Below are 20,198 nucleotides of genomic sequence, written 5' to 3'. Positions count from 1 at the left end.
GGGACTGAACAATTGGATTTTTCGGGTGGTGTGGGGGTTAACTTTGATGGAAGGGTAAGAAGCGGCGGAATGTCGGGTTTTGATTCCCGACTGCACAGAACAGCAGTATATACAGTACTCCGTACTTGATCATTATTTATTACAGTTTTGTGGTTATACCTCCTAACTTAGAAAAGAAGGTTGATAAATTCTAAGCTAGTGTACTCCGCACTCTGTACAGGTTTGAGATATCCCCGTAATTAGATTAGGCAGGGTAGTTTACACTAGCTAGATAACCGAAGTGTTAGTGTGAGTTGCTATTTCAGTTAGTCCGTCGTAGCTCAGAGCTAAGGTTGTTTCAAATAAGTTACGGGCGAACCTTGAGAAGGAGACAATCCTTCTAGGGGCCTTCCATAGGGGGAAACTTCGGTCCACGAGGGCGATCCTCCGGAACCTGACGGTTGCATTGAAATGGGCCCATGGACCAGATTGTCGGGGCAGACGGAATCGAGGCAAGGGAGTTACAGTATCATAGTATGATTATGGATAAATCTCGGATAGATGATTGTTACATATTCCCGAGCATTATCAGAACATGTGTTACGGTCGTAGGCAGAAGCCACAAACAAACTGCCGAAGATACGATACATCGTTAATTAGGGTCGTTCTGGCATATCGCTAACTCTACGTATACACTTTCTGTTAATTAACACATTTCCTTCCCTCTCGCAGGAAATCCTTCTTCCGGGCTAATTCTTCCCGAGCCAGACTGCCGATATCTCCCCATCCAACGCCCCTAAGGTGGAGCCGAGCTGAGCTTACGCCAGGGGCAAGCCTCACCCTCGGCTGATTACTGCACCTGCATTTGCCATTCTCCATTTTGCCAATTACGCAGTCCACCATCCTCGATATCCGGGGAAAATGTGGAGTGAGTTATCGCTGGCTCGCTAATTGATGGTTCTCGCTTTCTCCGTGTGGACCAGAGCTTAGAACGTCCGGGATAAATAGTGCTGGACGATTCATACTTTAGCCGGTGGGTCTAGACGCGGTTGATCTGTCTTGTTCACCTGCCGGAATGATATCCGTACGGTCCGCTGTCTGCGATCATTCAATAGTAGGGATATTATGGATCGAGTGGACGGAGTATTGTACAGTGGATTTAATTTGGTTGTCACATTTTACTGTAGGATCGGATCGGGTGGATCGAGTTCATCCCCGGATTAATCGGTGTTGTTGGGTTGGACATCACCCTGGAGACAAGCTTTGCTGTCAAAATAGATGTCTAGCGATGTTGTGCTGTTCAATGGATTTGTTTAGTTTCGCATTAAATCCGTCCTCAGTCGTTAGTCGCCTGCCTTTCGGGTTGATTGTTACTACCCCGGATATTCCAACAGCCACAGCAAGAGTCCTAACTCCCAATTCCCAGCCATCCTCCTCTCCACTGTCAAGGACGATCAGCCCATAACTTAGTTATAGTTAGCCGCGACTATTCAAATAACCTGGTACTTCCCGCACTACATCCTCAAACCGCAGTCCACCACTGGGACCCTTACCCCGTACGTTACACGTCCCGGATAATATATCCGAACCTCCAGTCCAGTCTCTTTCCCCTTGTTCTCCACTGAACTCAACTAACCTCCTGCCCAGCCCAGTCCAATCCAATCCAGGGACGGGGTATTTCCTGGGGAAACACGGAGCAATTCTTCCTAAACAAAATTGACAATCCACTACTGTACTTATAGCAAGGGGAGAATGTCTCGCTCCTAGCCTCCTACCGCAGAATTCCATATCTGCAGGATTTACCAGGATTACCAGGATCCCGGGACTCCGCGGCTGCGTCACGCATTCTCCGGAAGGGCTCCCCCGCCCCCTGGATCTTGAGAGGAGGAACTTCTGGGGTACATGTCCAGGCTGTCGGGTATGAGATAGGGAGGGATGGTGTAAACTGTGGCCATTGTTTCTGTGGTGATAAGAATTTTAATTTCAAATCAGGGCAATGACTGGGAGGAAAACTACTAACAACCACTTCTACTGTACGATAGTCGACTATGCTGTAGATAGCGATCAGATAGTTTATCTAGAACCCATGCGCAAAAGTTGCGGACAGATAACAATTCTTCACCGCAAGATAAGAATATCCCCTAATCTGGGATCCAAGTACACATACAACTAGCAGATGTACCGTTGTCAAGGGTACAACCTACCAAAATAATACCATGTACTCGGTACTTGAAAGTGATGCGTTGTCATGTTTGGCCCGAGTCCATGACTCATGCCAGGGCGTGCATGCAGTGCCAGCATTCCCTGTGTTTGTAGCTCCCCGATACGGAGCGGACTGACAGATAGAGTAGATAGTCCGTACAGTAGATAGCGGCTGATAAGTCGATTCACTAGTTGATAGCAGTGCCCATATTTCTGTATAATATTAAGAAACTGTATGTAGGCAGAGGTTTGATGGCTGCATGTTTGTGATTGTGTTGACAATAGTACCTGGACACGTAATGAGGCAATCGCCCTATGCCTTGGGCATTCATGAACCACAACCCACTAAATAAAGCTGTCCTCGACATACAGCCCGAACCAACCCCGGAAACTGGTGATCGGTGGCCATACATTTTCTTTCCAAGGGCTGTTCACGCCCAGCACTAGGGCTGGACTGAAGATCCCCGACTACATACAGTACGCAGGGGGTTATATGTGCAACACAGCACTTCTAAGCCTTATCGAGGGCAAGCAACACTCCCAGTTAGGCAGGACTCCTTGATCGAACGACACTGAGGAATGTCCCCATACTGTACTTGTTAATGACCCATCTTATCGGGGTTCCCATCGTGATCCGCGTCTGCATCGAATCTGCATCTCCATCCTCGATCGGGGCCGTGCGCAATGATAAAGGTTCATGGCGATAAGTCTGGGGAGATTGTTGGATATCTCTTATCTTTTGGATCCCCGGCTTCTAGATGGCCCGTGACATACTAACATCGTTTGGCTTGCTGATGGTCTAACCTCTACACCCTCTTCTCATCTCCGGGATCTGTTAAGTCAAGACAGAACTTGGTAGTATCAGCCGACCATCTATTAAAGTTATAATAGCCCTGCTATACAGGTCATGGCTCTAAAGGTCTCTCGCGCTCATGGGAAAGATGTTTTCTGGCCCCGAGTCTCGATCCTCAGGTTGATGTCAGGCGTCCCCTTGGGCGTTCGATATGCAACACCGGTCGAGTTCACAATCTGTCATGTTCAACATTCTTAGTTTCATTCTTTCGGCAATGGTGCAATAATCCCCAGCTCGCCATGCTGAGGTATTGCACCAGGATCACGAAGAACGTGGTCGTTTGAAGGAATGACGAGATCGGTCGGGATGAGTTGTGTTTGACGAGAGATGTCATCTCATGACTAGTTGCCGGATTACTTCATCGAATGAACCGAAGCTACTGACTCGGCTCTACATACTGATTTCGACTAGGGAGTATTGACTACTGACTCTACTTCTGACTGACTGATACTTGAGTATTGCAGTTCTGATCGGATGGGATATCCGCCTTGGGACGAGTGAATGCCTCAGGCACCGGCCCGGATTATCAATTCCCCGATCAGACCAGATCTATTGCTTCACTCCTACAAAACTGCAAATCCCTCAATAAATACCTCAATGCAAAGCCAATGCTAATCACTCATAATCCAGTCACTAGTTACTCCATACTATACCCCATACATCCATCTGCACAATGACTCCCCCTCCGAATGATATACAAATTACCTCATCTCACGCCGAAACGGAAGCATCTTCCAATCGCACGCCCGCCGAGCCCGCCATCACGTAAACCCGGCCCCGCAAGATCCAGTTTCTGTTGGGGGAGGAGAACCTGGAAACAGTGACAACCACACCTCGTGACCGATGATTCGCTGCGCCACGAACGTGGGCAATTCCCATGGCCTGAAAAGACTGAACCTGAATAATAATCTGGGCTCTAGCCCTGGGGCCCATTTGCAAGAGAGAGAAGAAAAAAATCTGTTCCCCTTTACCCCGCAACAACCGGCGATCCAGGTACCGCGTTAAACCCCTCCGGTTGGTGGCCGGGCCGGGGAGACTGGCCACTGGCCAGTAGTGACCAGCGACCAGAAGATATTGTATGTAATAGCCGGGGTTATTACATTATACATTTTGATTGTTGGCGAGTTGCGTGCTTTGCACGGTCTGTGATTGCTTTGTGCGCTCCGGATTTGACTCGCCCACTGGATACTTACCCCAGGATCTCCCGCTGGTGGTGGTGATGGCGAAAATCCCCCGGACGGGACGGTCGCTTCGATTGGTAACTAAGTACGGAGTACATACTGTATAGTAGGGCTGGACCTGGTACTAGTCAAGTATGAGCATTGAAGGATGGGCATTGATTAACCAGAAGAAGATTGTTGAGAATCTAGATTGAGGCATTTAGCGGGTTCAATTGACTATCGTAGATATTCTTTGCGAAATTCTTCATAGTTCTCTGTAGTACTGTTTTTACCGCGTAGCAGAGTCATGAACTTTACTCCGTAGGGCTTCCGGTGCCTTGCGACAGGGCCGGGCGCCATGACACATCTCATTCCACGATATTCGACGATCACCTCATTTTGGGAAGAAATTGATCCAATCGTGTTTTAATTGTTGTCAATTGTACAGTATTGCGCTATATCGTACACCTTGTTTCTTCAATTACAATAACAGCGTGTGCTTCATTCTCCATTATGACATTATTATTCGCCTTCTCGGTGCCACGCGGTACCTGGAAAGGAGACCCAAAGTATATTCATAGGAGCATCGAGCCGAATATAGAATGCTGACCTGCTCAGGTGACCACCACAAAGAATCAATGGATTTCTATCTCTTCTCCTAGTTCCATTAGTTAGTTTTTTTTCCATAGTTCTACTGCATTTGGACTTGCCCCTTGAGAGGCGATGTTTTTCCTTTCCCCCCCCCTTGGACTCGGTCCTTATCGTGATAGTTTGTAGAGGCGCTGGTTTAGGCATGTCTCTCCGCAATCTCGACGTCTTGTGACCTAGACTCCGCCTGGTTTCCCAGCTGAGAGAGTTGCTATAGTTACTATTATAGTTACTAGCAGACCGCTATAGTTTATTGCACGGTCTCTAGTAAGCATGAATAACTGTACACTCTGGTTAGGGGTATAGGGTAGATACCTTGTTAGTATACTCTATCGTCATCCCGTACTATGTATAGTGCAATACAAACATTAAAAATTCTACCTTTCTCCAATTCCAGGCTCCCCAAGTGAGGCAATTCTTTTCCCTTATGGCTATTTTCGGCCCGCATGACGCAGCGGGATTTTTTCCTCTCGGTCTTGACCCTCGGAAAGAGGGGCGATGACTGCCAATCAGAAGATCGCCGACCGCCGCCGGGGCCTGTGGCTCTGTCTCTTCTTAGTCACCTCCAGAATGAGCGTTGGTCTGGGTGGAGTCAGTGCGGATCAAGGGCCTTTCGAGACCGCCGGATCACGATGGAGTCTGTTGGTCTTTGCCCGCCTAGCATCGGCTATGACTGGTTCCAAGGGCGAACGCGTGCTTTGTACGTTGGTCACGACGTGGGAGATGGGAAATGGATGGGGTAATAATAATTAATTCTGGAATAATTTTTGCATCATGGGGCAGTGAGAAAAAATTTATGGGAATAATTGGAAAATTCTAAAAAAATCAAGGCAGCGAACCTTGTGGCTTTGTTGTATTTAAAGTGCCTGGCTGTTCCCCGGATTTCCATCCAAACTATCTTTTTTTGTGATCATTGCGATCTATAACTTCGACTGATAGTTGATGGCGCCGGTGAGTAATATCTATATATACCCATTCCACTATACTGCTTTACATCTATACTACTATACTGTTATACTACTATTCGTGGTGGTATAGTATGACGGTGTAGAGAGTGGCGAATCTCCTATCTCTCTCCCTTATCTACTTCTCCCCTTGCATTGTTATCCGCGACCGCAATTCCTCGAGATCATCAAGGAATTGCGGACAGCAGCAGCAGCAACAGCAGCAGCAGCAACAGCAGCAGCAGCAGCAGTCCGCCGAATCCTCAATTCGCCGGTGACGACTGCGACTGCCCGCGCTCAACTGATAAGCGCGCATTGCTTGTCTTTGCCTCTTATCTCCTTCTCTCACCTCCCAGTCCACGTGCCCTTCAGCTGGCTGACTTTGGCCCTCAAACAGCGTCTTTTCTTCTCTCCTCGTGTTTAGAGTCTCTCTCGACTTTCTTCTACCTCCCTCCTCTTTCCCTCCTCCCCCCTTCTTCACACATCATGTCGTCTCCTACACCTTCAACTCCTCCCTCCGAGGCTTCCAATGGGGCCGCCCTACCTCCCCGCCCCGCACAGGGCCTCTTCAACGGCCGTGAGGGTGGCTCGGGCTCTGGCACCCCCATTGGCTTCCAGCGATTCCCTCACAACAAGCACCTCGATCATGTCGTCGGTGCTGCTTTGCGGCAACCCTCCCCGCAGCCCACGCACTTGGGCATTCCTGGTACTCCCGGTTCCCCGCACCGCGTTCTGTCCGAGGAGGATCCGGGCTACATTGCCGCCACCTTCGAGGGCAAGCAGAAGCAGATGGAGCAAGGTAAGGATATCACAGAACGATCATTTGGGTGGAAAATCGGCATGCTAACTACGAGGTTTCTTAGTGATGGATCAATTGGAAGAAAAGGGCTTCTTCCCCAGTGATTTCGTCGTCTCCGAGACTACCTGGTTCTATAACATGCTGGGTATCGACGACACCTACTTCCAGACCGAGTCCGTCGAGAACATTGTCACTCAGATTCTCTCCCTCTACGCCGCCAAGGTCGCCGCCTATGCTCGTGATGATAAGCAGCTGGAGATTCGCCTCGACAAGGAGGCCGAGGACCACGCCGTCTACATTGATACCAGCCGACCCGGTGTTTCCTCCGTGGATGGCCCCCGCTACGAGCAGCGCATCGATGAGAAGTATATCAACACTTCCAAGGGTGCCAACAGCTACCGTGTCGAGACCTTCCGCTCCCCTACTACTCTCCCCGGTGACGACGGCCAGCAGCTGCGTTGCTACTTCGTGTACAAGTGCCAGTTCGCCAACCCCAACCCTGACCCTAACGAGACCAACATTGAGATCATCGGTGAGAAGCGCTTCCTGCAAAAGGCCACCCCCAACACCAAGGCTATTTACCAGGAGATCATCACCACCGCGGTCAGCCGTCACGGTCCCGTGATCGAGATGTTCGAGATCGAGGGCAGCCGGGAGAAGCGTCTCGTCATTGCCTACCGTCAGGGCTCTGCTATGGGCTTGTTCAGCGCTCTGTCTGATTTGTACCACTACTATCGCCTCACCAGCTCCCGCAAGTACCTCGAGAATTTCTCCAACGGTATCACCGTCATCTCCTTGTACCTGCGTCCCTCGGCCTCCCCCGAGATCTCGGCCAAGTACCCTCCTATCGAGGCTGCCATTCACCAGATCATGAAGGAGGCCTCCCTTCTGTACTGTATCCCTCAGAACCGCTTCCAGGGTCACTTTGCCACTGGTCGTCTGAGTCTACAGGAGACCATCTACGCGCACTGCGCCTGGGTCTTTGTGCAGCAGTTCCTGAACCGTCTGGGCTCCGAGTACACCTCGCTCTCTGCCCTGCTTGATTCTAACAACAGTGTTCACGCTGAATTGCTGTCCAAGATTAAGAAGCGTCTGCGTACCGAGACTTTTACCGCAGACTACATTTTCGAGATCATCAACAACTACCCCGAGTTGATCCACAAGCTCTACCTCGACTTTGCCAACACCCACTATGTCCAGACTCAGGACTCTGGGGATGACTTCCTCCCCACGCTCAGCTACCTGCGTCTCCAGGTGGACGAGGTCCTGGATGATAAGAAGCTGAAGCAGTTGATCCGCAACACTGCCGCTAACGAGCACGACGAGATGGTCATGACCTCTTTCCGTGTCTTCAACAACTCCATCCTCAAGACCAACTTCTTCACCCCGACCAAGGTCGCCCTGAGCTTCCGCTTGAAGCCCGACTTCCTTCCCGAGCACGAGTACCCCCAGCCACTCTACGGCATGTTCCTCGTGATCAGCTCCGAGTTCCGTGGCTTCCACCTGCGCTTCCGTGACATTGCCCGTGGTGGTATTCGCATTGTCAAGTCCCGCAACAAGGAGGCCTACAGCATCAACGCGCGCTCGCTCTTTGACGAGAACTACAACCTTGCCAACACCCAGCAGCGCAAGAACAAGGATATCCCCGAGGGTGGTGCCAAGGGTGTCATCCTGCTCGATGTCAACCACCAGGACAAGGCGCGGGTCGCCTTTGAGAAGTACATCGACTCTATCATGGATCTTCTCCTGCCCCCGGTCAGCCCTGGTATCAAGGATCCCATCGTCGATCTGCATGGCCAGGACGAGATCCTTTTCATGGGTCCCGATGAGAACACTGCCGAGCTGGTCGACTGGGCTACCGAGCACGCTCGCGCCCGTGGTGCTCCCTGGTGGAAGTCCTTCTTCACCGGCAAGAGCCCCAAGCTTGGCGGTATTCCTCACGACACCTACGGCATGACCACCCTGTCCGTCCGTCAATACGTGCTTGGCATCTACCGCAAGCTGAACATCGACCCCTCCACCATGCTCAAGCTGCAGACTGGTGGTCCCGACGGTGATCTGGGATCTAACGAGATCCTGCTCGCTAACGAGAAGTACGGTGCCATCGTTGACGGTTCTGGTGTCATCGTCGACCCCAACGGTCTCAACCACGAGGAGCTGACCCGCCTCGCCAAGAAGCGTGTCATGATCTCCGAGTTTGACATGACCAAGCTCTCCCCCGCTGGTTACCGTGTTCTCGTTGACGAGAAGAACGTCAAGCTGCCTTCTGGCGAGGTTGTCCACAACGGCATGGTATTCCGTAACACTTTCCACCTGCGCCACGTCGAGGGTGAGAAGTTTGACGTCTTCGTTCCCTGCGGTGGTCGTCCCGAGTCTATCGACTTGTCTACTGTTGGCAAGCTCATCCAGGACAACAAGTGCATCGTCCCCTACATTGTCGAGGGTGCCAACCTGTTCATCACCCAGGACAGCAAGCTGCGTCTTGAGAAGGCCGGTTGCATTCTGTTCAAGGATGCCTCTGCCAACAAGGGTGGTGTGACCTCCTCCTCTCTGGAGGTTCTCGCCTCGCTCTCCTTCAACGACGAGGAATTCGTCCAGAACATGTGCGTCCACGAGGACGGCACCGTCCCTGACTTCTACCAAGCCTACGTCAAGCAGGTGCAGGAGATTATCAAGGAGAATGCCACTCTCGAGTTCGAGGCTATCTGGCGCGAGCATGAGCAGACCGGTGTGCTGCGCAGTGTTCTGAGTGATCGTCTCAGTGTGGCGATTACCAAGTTGGACGAGGAATTGCAGCAGACCGAGCTGTGGCACAACGTTGCCCTGCGGAGGTCGGTGCTTGGCGATGCCTTGCCCCGTCTGCTGTTGAACAAGATTGGCCTGGAGACTATTCTGGAGCGGGTATGTTTTATCCTAAATGTCGTTGCTAGTTTTGTGGATTTAATGACTAACCTTGTGTTTACAGGTCCCCGAGAACTATCTCCGTGCCATCTTCGGCAGCCACCTGGCCAGTCGGTTCGTGTACCAGTATGGTAACCAGCCGAGCCAGTTCTCCTTCTTTGATTTGTATGTTACCCTTCTCTATCTCCTTTCATTTTTCCATCGAACCACCTACTAATAACAATCACAGCATGACCAAGCGCATCGCCCAGATCCAGTCCTCCTAGACAGCTTTAGAGGATCTGCATCTTTTCTTCCTTTCCGTCTTTATCCTGTTTTTGTCTTATCCCAGGTGTCCTTGTACCTGGATCTCGTTCCGATTCCCATATCATGTCCCAACCCTAAACCCGGTGGGCGCACCCCCCTCATCTCCTGATGGGAAGCTTGATGCCCATGCCCCCCTCTTATACCTTTAATAACTACGTGATGAATGTATGGCTTAGAAAAAGTTGCTTGTTCAGATTCCTAGGGAGTCTCGACTTGAAATTTTAGTTGTTTTTTGAAAGTTGAAATGGCATTGTCAATGTTGGGCTTATGCAGCCTTTTTATGCAATTAGATCTTTTTTGGAGTTGTGAATGAGTAGATGACGTTAGCAGAATATAACTCGGCTGTAAGAGAGTTCAAGTAACTATTGACTCGTCGAGGTATTCGGCTGTCAAGTGGGTGTAAACAGGCGATCCGAACCGAGATGGAACGGCTCGGTTCAGTGGTATATCCGAACTCGGGAGGTATCATATTAAATGGCGAGCCGAGAGTTGTGGCGTCAGGCGTGGGGGTATTATCTGGAATATAGTGCTTTAGTCGATGTTGAATGTTTCACGGAGTAGACTGTTCTTGTCAGGATGATGATGGAATAGAGGTATAAACTTGTCATCGCTTACTCTGTTTCCTTTCGTAGGTTATAGAATATTGAGAGGACATAGTGGTGCATTATACAAATAGCATGAAGAAACTGTATTAGAGACTTGTAGATCCGGAGGAAGGCTGCTATACAATCTCCACTGGAACTGCTATATCCGATTAAGAAAAGAAAGGACCTCGCCCTCCCATGTACACTGCGTAGTACCAAGCAGAGAGCCACAATAAACATCTCCAACCCAGCCACCTCTCCGAATCCACGCCTACACAACGAGAAACCCAGAACGACCCAAGATCCCAACCTCACTCCTTATCAACCGTATACGGTCCAGTAACAGCGCGAATCTTCCTCCCCCAAACAAAAACCGGAACCCCCAACAACCCCAACGCAGCCGTCAACCCACCAAACGTCGCAAACGCCCCATCATACCCATTCCGCTCAATAAACGGCGAAATGCCATAACTAACACCAAACGAAATAATGCCCCGGAACGCACAGATAATAATCAACAACGGACTCGCCCTCTGCGGATAACTATCCAGCAAATACGTAATCGCGACGATATTCGCCCCCACAAACGTGAAATAGTACGCCGCAACGGCCCAGACGTATACAAACCAGTGATAAGACGATGGGTAAGTCGCGCCCATCCCGTATAAAACGGCTGTGAATGTGCCGACGATGACGGGGAAGATTAGAGGGAGGAGGCGGATCTCAGGCTCGTGGATGCCGTTTCGTCGGGCGGCGAACCAGGCGATTAGTTTGTCGGAGCCGAAGCCAAAGACTGGGAGGGCTAGAAGGGAGGTGACGATTTGGCCGCAGTTCACGTAACTAACGGACTTCTGGGCCCAGCCGTATTCGGAGGTGACGATTGTGCCGTAGGTAGTACCGATTGCGATGTTGACGCCGAGGGTGAGGCCGTTTAGGGCCATTGCCCAGAGGACGTTGGGGAAGAGGAGGAGTTGGAAGGATTGCTGGGGGGATGTTAGATAGGGACGTTAATTTTGATGTGGATGGACTTACGATGAATGTTTCCATTCCCTTGCGCCACTCGGGTGAGCCAACCCAAAGACGGAGATCGGAACGCCATGTACGAGCTTCGTAGTTGACGTAGTCGAGAGCTGGTCGCTCTGTAGCGACTGTGTGGGCTTCTTTCTCGGATGATTCATCTAGCCCTTCGGTAGATGAGCTTTCTTGATATGAGGAGCGAGACCGGTGGTACTTTGTCTCTGGGACGAAGAAGAATGCTAGGACGAGGGACGCTCCGGAGAGACATGCGCCAAGGCCGTACCACCACTGCGGAGTGATGGCTTCTGCGATGGGACTTGCGAAGAGAACGAAGATTGCTGTGGCGATTGTTTGGATGGACTGTTGGAGCATGAGAAATGTGCTTCTTTCGTGGAGGAAGAAGATTTCCTAATGTGATGTAATGAGTTAGCATTGACTTGTGGAAATAGGAATGCAATTTGAGAGTGAGTTATCGCGACTTACCTGGGTGATCATAGGAACGAGAGCCTCGCTCTGGCCTGCGGCGAGACCGATGAGCATACGTGACCCGAGGTGCCAATCGAAGTCCGTTGCGAAGGCGCATAGGATGGCACCGACGACCATGACAGCCGTTGCAACGATCAGGACGAGGCGTCGGCCAACCGCAATCGCCAATGGCATGCCGATCAGGTTTCCGATACCCCTAGGCTATATGAGTAAAGCACATAAAATGGCAACAGTATCGTATGTCTTACATGGTCAAGGTCGGGTATGTCATAAGAGAAGTGATGTCGGCATAGTTTTTACCAGCAGCCGCATATCCAGGAATATAGAAGCCCAGCAGGCCGCCAAAACCGGACACGAGTGACAATCCAATAGTCGAGACTAAACGAGTCAGTATGCCTCGGTTAGACATCAGCAGAAAGCCTACATATAGAGATGGCAATCAAGATCATGGCCTTTTGCCATTTGCTCATGTTCAATGGATCTGGGAATGGTCAGTTGAGTGATACGGGTTAGAAGCGGTTGAGTCAGAGACGAACCTCGAGGATCACTAGTAGGAGTTGGAATATAGACAATAGTGCCTGCAGTGAGCTGCACAGTTCCACTGATATTCACCTTGGACTGAGAGACATGAATCTCCTCGCCATGGCTCTCAACAGTAGCATTCTCCACGTGGCTCGATGGGGATTCCTTCTCCATGACGACCGCTGGGGTGGTATTGGACGCAATTGATGTGTATAGACTGCGCAGTAAACTCGTCTGAACGGACAGAAAGCACGGAGCGAACGGCGAGTGTTTATAGCGCTTGCGAGTGACCGCGAAACCCTATCAGGGATAGGTTCGCCTCGTCGCTTGGGGACCCTCTTGCTGGACTAGGGCCGTTTCCTCGTTAGTGAGAGTGAACCCCCAACCTCTCGATCGAGTAAACCGAGTCTTCGTCCACCTGGACCCTGCGCCCGCCCACATGGAAAGCAAATCCCCCGCACTTTATGTCTTCGGATTCTGTGGGGAAAAATGGGGAAGAAGGGGAGAAGTGAGGTTGAAGGGATTCGGGTGGAAACCCAACCGACCCGAGGTGTCAAGAAGATTAAGGTTCAAGTACCGAGAAATGGGGAGTGACTTGGGCTAGAATTGCCGACAGATTTAATGAGTTTGGGTTAAGTTCACCACTGCATTAGCTGGCCAATGCGATTTCTCGAATTTCACTGTGGCGCAGTACTGTGAATGTTGAATATTGAATGAGTAGATTGAATGTGCTTCTATTGGCTGATCTTGAGGTTTGTTGAAACTCCAAGTATGGATTCACACCGTATAAATGCACATGGTGTAAAGAACCTTCCAACTCCAATCCGATGAGCCAAGTTGCTCGGTACTGTAGGATATCCAGCAAAATACCGGGAGAGAGTCTAGCAACAGGAGTATCTTGAACTTTGTATAAACATTGCATTCTTCAGTCTAATAAATCGATGTACATTTGAAATCCACTCTCTCCAAATCGACAGACAACTTGATCTAATTCAAGTCATCAAGCAAACAATTTAGTAAGGCTTAACACCAGCCAATTGAAGCACCTGATCGGTGATTATCGGCTTCTCAAATGGCTCAGTCCTGTACTTAGGGCAGACCTCTCCATCTCTCATAGGCTTTTCCTCGGCAGGACGAATGTTGCTAGATCAAAGTTAGTCACAGCCGCACTCCAGCTTGCTTCAATAAACAAAAACTCACCAATGAGGCCAGTGGGTAGTACCAATGAACTTGTCAAAACAGTACTTCTTCGCCTTCAAAGCTTCATCATCTGCAAACTTCCTCGGCGTCATGCAGATATACTGCACATGGCGAATCTGCTCACCCTCGGGCAAGCAAGCATAGTGCATAGTACGGGAATCCCAAAGGACAAAGTCACCGGGCTCCATGTCGATCTTGACCAACTCACAGCCTCGCTCCTCGAACCACTTGATATCCTTTTCGCTGAAGAGGAATAGATCCATGTACTGAAGCTCAGGAGGGGGGCATCTTCGTGGTCAGCGGATTCACGCTTATGCTCGAAGAACTCGTTGAACAGGTTTGCAGATCCCTTCATGAGCATAAGGCCGCCATCCTTGGGACCGTTAGGGGCATAGTTCAGGAGACCCTGAACTGCTTGCATACTATATAGTTGTGACAATTAGCAACCATTCTGTCTGAAGGGGTTAACATGATACGTACCCCTTACGCTCCGGGTTCTGGTCGCAATGCGGCCAAGGACTCCAGTTAAGATCCTTGCGGTTCGGCAGAGAAATATTCATTCCATCAAAGGACGTGATCAGCTCCTTAGTACCCCAGAGCTTCTCGAAAATCTCAACAACCTTCGGCTCAGTCCGAGCCTCCCAAGCCATCCTCTCATGAGGCGCACAATAAGCATAGTACATGCCACCCTTGAAGCTGATGGGAAGGTGCTCGGCCGTCCAGGTGTCCGGGTTCTTTTCGTCAAAGCCAAGCTCAAAGTTCTTCAGCCACTGGATTTGCTTGTCGCAGTAGTACTGTGCGCGCTCGGGGGTAATGACATTCTTGATCAATACGCAGCCATTCTTGTGGAACTCGTCGCGCCAGTCACCGTAGACGTGATCCTTGTCGAAAGTGATCAAGTCTTTGGTTTCGAAGCGAGCGGCAACTGTGCGCTGCTTGGTCTCGGTGGTGGTGGACATGATGTTTGGTTTGCAGAATGAAAATTATGGCTGTTGTGATGATAGTCCTGGAACTTCAAGATTTGTTCTATGGTTTATTTGTATAAGAAGAATTCTAGCGAGCAAATCGCAAGAGATGGAGGGTGCACTCGGTTCGGCTCAACATGCTCGGTTCGGTTCGTTGCATTCGTCGATCCCCCGCAATTCCGGGTGTTCTAACTGCCTCAATCAACAAGCCGCCACCAACGCATGGGCCAGCTCATGACTCTGATGGCCGTGGGGATGTTCTTGGCCAATGTGCCAGCCGAGCTTGATGGCGTCTTCTAAGTGATCTTGGCAGATTGGCGCCCACTTTGATCTTGCTAGGAATTTCGGCTCAGTGACCTCCACGAACCGAAGCCCCGCGCTAACACAGCTTTCTGTCAAAAGGATAGATTGATCGTTGCTATTTACTTATCTTTGTCAAAGTCCTCCAGGGTATGAACGCTACTCTGACTACCTCCAACTCCATTCATTATCTTTTTCTCTTTCATCACCATGCCTATCCCCTACCAAGTCGCATACAAGCCATTGAATAAGCCTGAAATCGGCGTCAATGGCTATGTCGAACCTACACCCGGCAAGACAGAGGTTATTCCAAAAGGCTCTGCACCATTCAATGCCAGAACTTTAGACTCCGACGTCCGCATTGACCACGATGTCGAAATCGTCGTTCGAGACGGCTGCCGACTTCACGCCGATATCTACCGTCCAACGGGCGACGAGAAAGTCCCAGTCATTATTTCCTGGTCTCCATACGGCAAGAAATACTCTGCCTTGGATATGATCTTCAATGTCTGTACCTGGGCTTGCTGTATCGAGCGTGGCGACGTCAGTGGACTGGAGAAATTCGAGGGTCTGGATCCGGCGTGGTGGGTCGCGCATGGCTATGCGATTGCCAGCGTCGATGTCCGTGGAGCTGGTAACAGCGACGGCGATACCCCTTGCATGGGATTGCAGGAAGCTGAGGATGCGCATGACGTGATTGAAGGTCTTGCGAAGCTGTCCTGGTGTAATGGCAACGTTGGTATGGCAGGCAATTCATACCTCGCTATCATGCAGTGGCACGCGGCTGCTCAGAACCCACCATCTCTGAAGGCTATTGCGCCTTGGGAGGGCTCGGGTGATATTTTCCGTGAACAGTTCTGCCGAGGAGGATGGTTCAATATGAGCAATTATGATCTTATTACGACTCTTGTGATTAGAGGTCAGGCTGGAGTAGAGGACTTTGCGGAGATGTACCGCCGCCATCCACAGGCCAACATCTACTGGAACGATAAACGTGTGGATATGAAGAAGATCAACATTCCATGCTTTATCACTGGATCCGATTTCAGCCAAATTCATACCATGGGTGCTATTCGAGGATGGATGGAGGTCAATACCGACAAGAAGTGGATCAAGTGGAGTGGTTACCAAGAGTGGTTCGAGCTCTACTCGGAACATGAGAGTTATCTGGAGTTGAAGGTGAGAAACATGACAGTGTTTTGCAGGGGATAAGACCACTAACCAGGAGTAGAAATTCTTCGATAAGTACCTCAAGGAAATTGACAACGACTGGGAAGAGACCCCCAAAGTTCGCTGGACCACCCTTCCATTCGGCGACAAAGACGTGACAAGCAACATCGTGCTCCCCGACTTCCCTGTCCCAGGAACCGACTACCGCACGCTATACCTCGCTCCCAGTGGTTCCCTCTCATCCGAGATTCCTTCCCAAGCTGGTACCTCGGTGTACAACTCGGAAGATCGGTGGTCTATTTCCAAGTTCAAGCATACCTTCTCTCAGAAAAGTCGACTCCTGGGTCTCCCCAAAGCAGAGCTCTACATGAGCTGCGACGCGCTAGACGATATGGTCGTTTTCATCCAGATGCGAAAGCTCGATAAAGATGGCAAAGAGCTATCCCAACTGCAATTTCCCTTCAGCCGTGCCCCCGTCAACTCGATCGACGAAATCTCCGAGAAGGATCGCGGCAGCGTGACCCTGCATAACGGTTCGATCGGCATTCTCCGCGCTTCTCAGCGCAAGATCGACTCTAGTCGGTCTATCCACTCGCAATTCCCATTCCACCCCCACGACGAAGTGCAAAAGGTTCCCAAGGGAGAGATTGTCAAGTTGGAGATTGGTATTTGGGCTATGGGAGTTGATTATGAAGAGGGTGAGAGTATCCAGGTGGATATTCTGGGCCAGTGGCCGGGCTTTGATGAGGTTGCCGCTTTCTCTAAGCCTAGACCTGAGCATGAGCAGAATAAGGGTGAGCATATCATTCATTTTGGTGGAGACTATCCTAGTCGGGTTATCTTGCCTTTCGTGCCTCTGTAGCTTTACCCCGCTTTAGAGAGTTGTGTCTGTTTGTTTTCTGTTTGTTTTCTATATAGCATAGACTTTTATATTTACAATGATATAGTTTGGTTAATACATGTAACAAGTAACTGAAGAGACCAGTTCAAGAATCATTGGTCAGGGAGTAAAATGTTAATCATAGCTACTTTCTCACAATAAAATCTTTGTGATAGCCCAGTTCAAGCTCGGCATACCCAGCTTTCTCGGAGAATCTCCGTGGTATAGCAGGCTAACTTGACGTGCCGAGCGGGCTCCAATAATATGCTGGTGGATGCAATAAAGTTCGGTTCGGCTGGAGTCCTCGGAAAATGCGGGGGCGGGCCACTCCAAATACGCAGCGAAACGAGATGATGAGCTCACAGAAAGAGGCTCTCTAAACCGACATGTACATCGATATCTTTGTAGTTAATGGTCCAGGATTCGTTCACTCTTTACTAAATTAAAAGTATGTCGCATCACAGATAGGGAACCCCAAGCTGTATCAGTAATACAAACAACCCTCAAAGATTCAGTGAAAGCCACCCCCACCGTACCGTAATATTGGTATATGATAGGTATAGCCACCTCGGCTCTTCGGTTTACACCCAACCGAGCTCACAACTGCTTTCTCCCCCGAAACGTCTCCCATCTCGGTTCGCCTGCATACCATTGATCATCGCAATCCCACCCCTGTTCAGCTGATGTCATTCGAAGCCCCTCCAGGATCAATACCTCTCCCGCAAGAGGATGGGGGTCACGCCGAACACGAGACCCCTGCCACGGGAAGTGCTTCTACACAAATTAAGCCGATTCGATTGGCGCTTGCCTGTAACCAATGCCGAAAACGCAAGGTCCGCTGTGATGCGCAGCAACCTAGCTGCCGTAATTGCAGTGTCAGAGGCGATGTATGCGAGACTTCGGATCCTAGGAAACCGGGCAATTTCCCCGCTGTTCGGAGGCGCGCTACTAGGTGCTGTCATAAGGGTAGAGGGGAGGTTGGGAAGTGCTTATCCCCAGCGCGTCGTTCTTTGAATACCCTGACGCCGGCTGCGGTGAGCTCTATCAATTCCGTGCTTAATCCGACTGGTCCTTCTCCGGATACCTCGGTAGATTATACGTCGCCTAGTGCAAGGAGGAATTCGAGGAGCAGGAGCTCGGCTATTCCTGGTTCATCGGAGAGCCCAGCGACTTCATCGTGGCGTACGACTCAGAGTGAGAGGCTGGGCGAAGATCACTTTTCCTGGCAATCTAGGGCATATCAAGATTGTGCAGAGGATCAAGGGCAAGATGTCGTCCAGGAACATGATGCGCCGGAACAAGAAACAGTCTTGACACCGGATGAAACTGTTACCACGGATGACGGTACAAATAACAAGACAAAGGTTAGTGATCTAATCATTCATCTGGTCTTATAAAGACATGACCTGATTCAATGGCCCGCAGCACCTCGGCGCTAGTAGTGTACAATGCCTCTTCAACTTTGTCGATCTCCATCTCGCACGACATGGCTTCAGTCATGCCACCCCCTCTTCAAACATGGCATGCTACACACTGAAGAGTTTCCAATGCCTCTAATACCAAAACTACCTATACTCCCGGATCGTCAAACCCTATCTATCTACGTCGACGCCTTCTTCTCACGGCTGTGGTCAATCTACCCCGTCATCGACCGCGCCTCCTTCGAAGCAGATATAGAAACCGTCCTCGGTCTACAATCAGCCGGACCTACAGCGTGGCAAGATAAAGTCACACTATCTCATATACCCGCTCTTGCTTCCGTTTACGCAGTGATATCCCTCAGTATGAATGAGATATCGGGAAATTCGGAGCTCAGCTTTGATTATCTCACAGCCAGTCATGGCCTACATGGACATTTGACAGCGATACCATACATGGCCAGCGTGCAGGCCTTATTCCTTTTAGCGCTCGCGCTGAGGGCTATTGCCAAGGATGGCCAGGCGTGGCATATCATCGGCCATGCGATTCGTATGGCACAGTCTATCGGACTGTACAAATCTGCAGCGAAACATCCATCCGAAGACGGATTTACTCTGGGATATCAGCCCGAGAGCTTGCGAGAACGACTCTGGTGGTCATTATTTGGGTTAGAAAAGCTCATGCAATTAGAGTGTGGACGACCATCTATTATCGATAGAAGCTACGATTGCCTCGCCGTCAATTATTCGGACAGTACAAGTTCTGAGCAGATTAACGCGTACTTCCGGGCATGGATTGCGTTGAGTAGCATCATGGGCAAAATATCGAACCGTCTCTACTCGCACAAGTTCATGGGTGGATCTGCCGAGATGCTCGGCACAGTCGCTAAATTAGATCAGGAGCTCCTGGAATGGGAGAATTCCATACCAGACACTTTGAAGCCTCGAAAGGCATTGACCGACCACACTGGTCATGATCGTCAAATCCTGGCAACCTTTCTATCCCAGCAATACCACCACGTGAGTTCCACCCAAATATATCAACTACTACTCAAACCCGAATCATTCACTCACAAGCATCCATTCGCAGGCCCAACTAAGCATCCTCCGCGTCGCAGTAATCTTCCCCCACCGCAGCATAAAACGCGAAATCGAAAAAAACATCGCATCCCTCCCCCACCACACCCGCCTCCTCGACGGACCCCTAATCTGCGCCCACGCAGCCCGAACCCTCATCACCCAATCCCTCCAACTAGCAGACCGCGACCTGACATCCACCCTCCTATCCGTCTCCCCAACATACCTCGCAGCCGTAATCCTGGCCCTGGGCGTCCTCCGCCAACCAAACAGCAGACTCGTCAGATCAGATATCGAACTGTTATCTTCGGCGACGGAGTATGTGGAGAGTTGGTATTTGGCGCGCGGGTTTAGTTCGGCGTTTACGCAGACGTGTGCGCATTTGCGTGAGAGGGTGGTTTCTGTGTTTCACCGGGTTCCGGGAAGTGCTGGTCAGATGGGGACTGCTACTGCTACTACTGCGGTTAGTTTGGCGGATTCGGGGTGTGAGGTTGGTGAGGGGGGATTGGCACAGTCTGGGATACCGGGCTCGAGTGATCAGCCAGTACTCTCTGGGGTTTCTGTGCCGGCTGTGGTTGATCAGGGTGTGGAGTTGTTTGGGGATTTTGAATTTGAGGATTTGTGGAATATGACCGGGTTGGATTTTATGGTTTATGATGAGAACCCGTTATTTACACAGTAGGGACAATGGATAACCTTATAATTGCTATCTACAGGCTAGAAAATATGCAGGATCTGCTTAATACCACTAGTAAGTGTTGTAAAGCAATCAACCGGGACCCAAGAA

The 20,198-nt window shown here is 50.4% G+C and overlaps 5 protein-coding genes across 5 annotated transcripts; 3 read left to right on the top strand and 2 right to left on the bottom strand.

Moving 5' to 3' along the window:
* Positions 1–6,272: 6,272 nt before the first annotated feature.
* N7496_012605 (glutamate dehydrogenase (NAD(+))) lies at positions 6,273–9,752 on the top strand (the record flags this gene model as incomplete). Its single annotated transcript, XM_056705518.1, has 4 exons — positions 6,273–6,585; positions 6,650–9,486; positions 9,551–9,651; positions 9,716–9,752. The coding sequence occupies 4 exons, from the start codon at positions 6,273–6,275 to the stop codon at positions 9,750–9,752; spliced, it is 3,288 nt and encodes a 1,095-aa protein (XP_056549416.1).
* Positions 9,753–10,687: 935 nt separating this feature from the next.
* Positions 10,688–12,575, bottom strand: N7496_012604 (uncharacterized protein; the record flags this gene model as incomplete). The annotated part of the gene is made up of 6 exons (XM_056705517.1): positions 10,688–11,359; positions 11,409–11,801; positions 11,877–12,075; positions 12,128–12,257; positions 12,304–12,360; positions 12,416–12,575. 6 exons carry the CDS (start codon positions 12,573–12,575, stop codon positions 10,688–10,690), a joined length of 1,611 nt encoding a protein of 536 aa, XP_056549415.1.
* An 839-nt stretch (positions 12,576–13,414) lies between these two features.
* Positions 13,415–14,560, bottom strand: N7496_012603 (uncharacterized protein; the record flags this gene model as incomplete). The annotated part of the gene is made up of 4 exons (XM_056705516.1): positions 13,415–13,544; positions 13,602–13,889; positions 13,937–14,023; positions 14,082–14,560. The coding sequence occupies 4 exons, from the start codon at positions 14,558–14,560 to the stop codon at positions 13,415–13,417; spliced, it is 984 nt and encodes a 327-aa protein (XP_056549414.1).
* Positions 14,561–15,076: 516 nt separating this feature from the next.
* N7496_012602 (CocE/NonD family hydrolase) lies at positions 15,077–16,898 on the top strand (the record flags this gene model as incomplete). Its single annotated transcript, XM_056705515.1, has 2 exons — positions 15,077–16,045; positions 16,098–16,898. The coding sequence occupies 2 exons, from the start codon at positions 15,077–15,079 to the stop codon at positions 16,896–16,898; spliced, it is 1,770 nt and encodes a 589-aa protein (XP_056549413.1).
* A 701-nt stretch (positions 16,899–17,599) lies between these two features.
* On the top strand, positions 17,600–20,093 carry N7496_012601 (uncharacterized protein; the record flags this gene model as incomplete). The annotated part of the gene is made up of 5 exons (XM_056705514.1): positions 17,600–17,950; positions 18,025–18,098; positions 18,151–18,280; positions 18,413–19,354; positions 19,425–20,093. 5 exons carry the CDS (start codon positions 17,600–17,602, stop codon positions 20,091–20,093), a joined length of 2,166 nt encoding a protein of 721 aa, XP_056549412.1.
* Between the last annotated feature and the right edge of the window lie 105 nt (positions 20,094–20,198).

This window comes from Penicillium cataractarum, assembly GCF_028827025.1.
Source record: "Penicillium cataractarum strain IBT 29864 chromosome Unknown utg000010l, whole genome shotgun sequence".
In the NCBI taxonomy this organism is placed as follows: Eukaryota; Fungi; Ascomycota; class Eurotiomycetes; order Eurotiales; family Aspergillaceae; genus Penicillium; species Penicillium cataractarum.
This window is presented reverse-complemented; position numbering and strand designations above follow the sequence as displayed.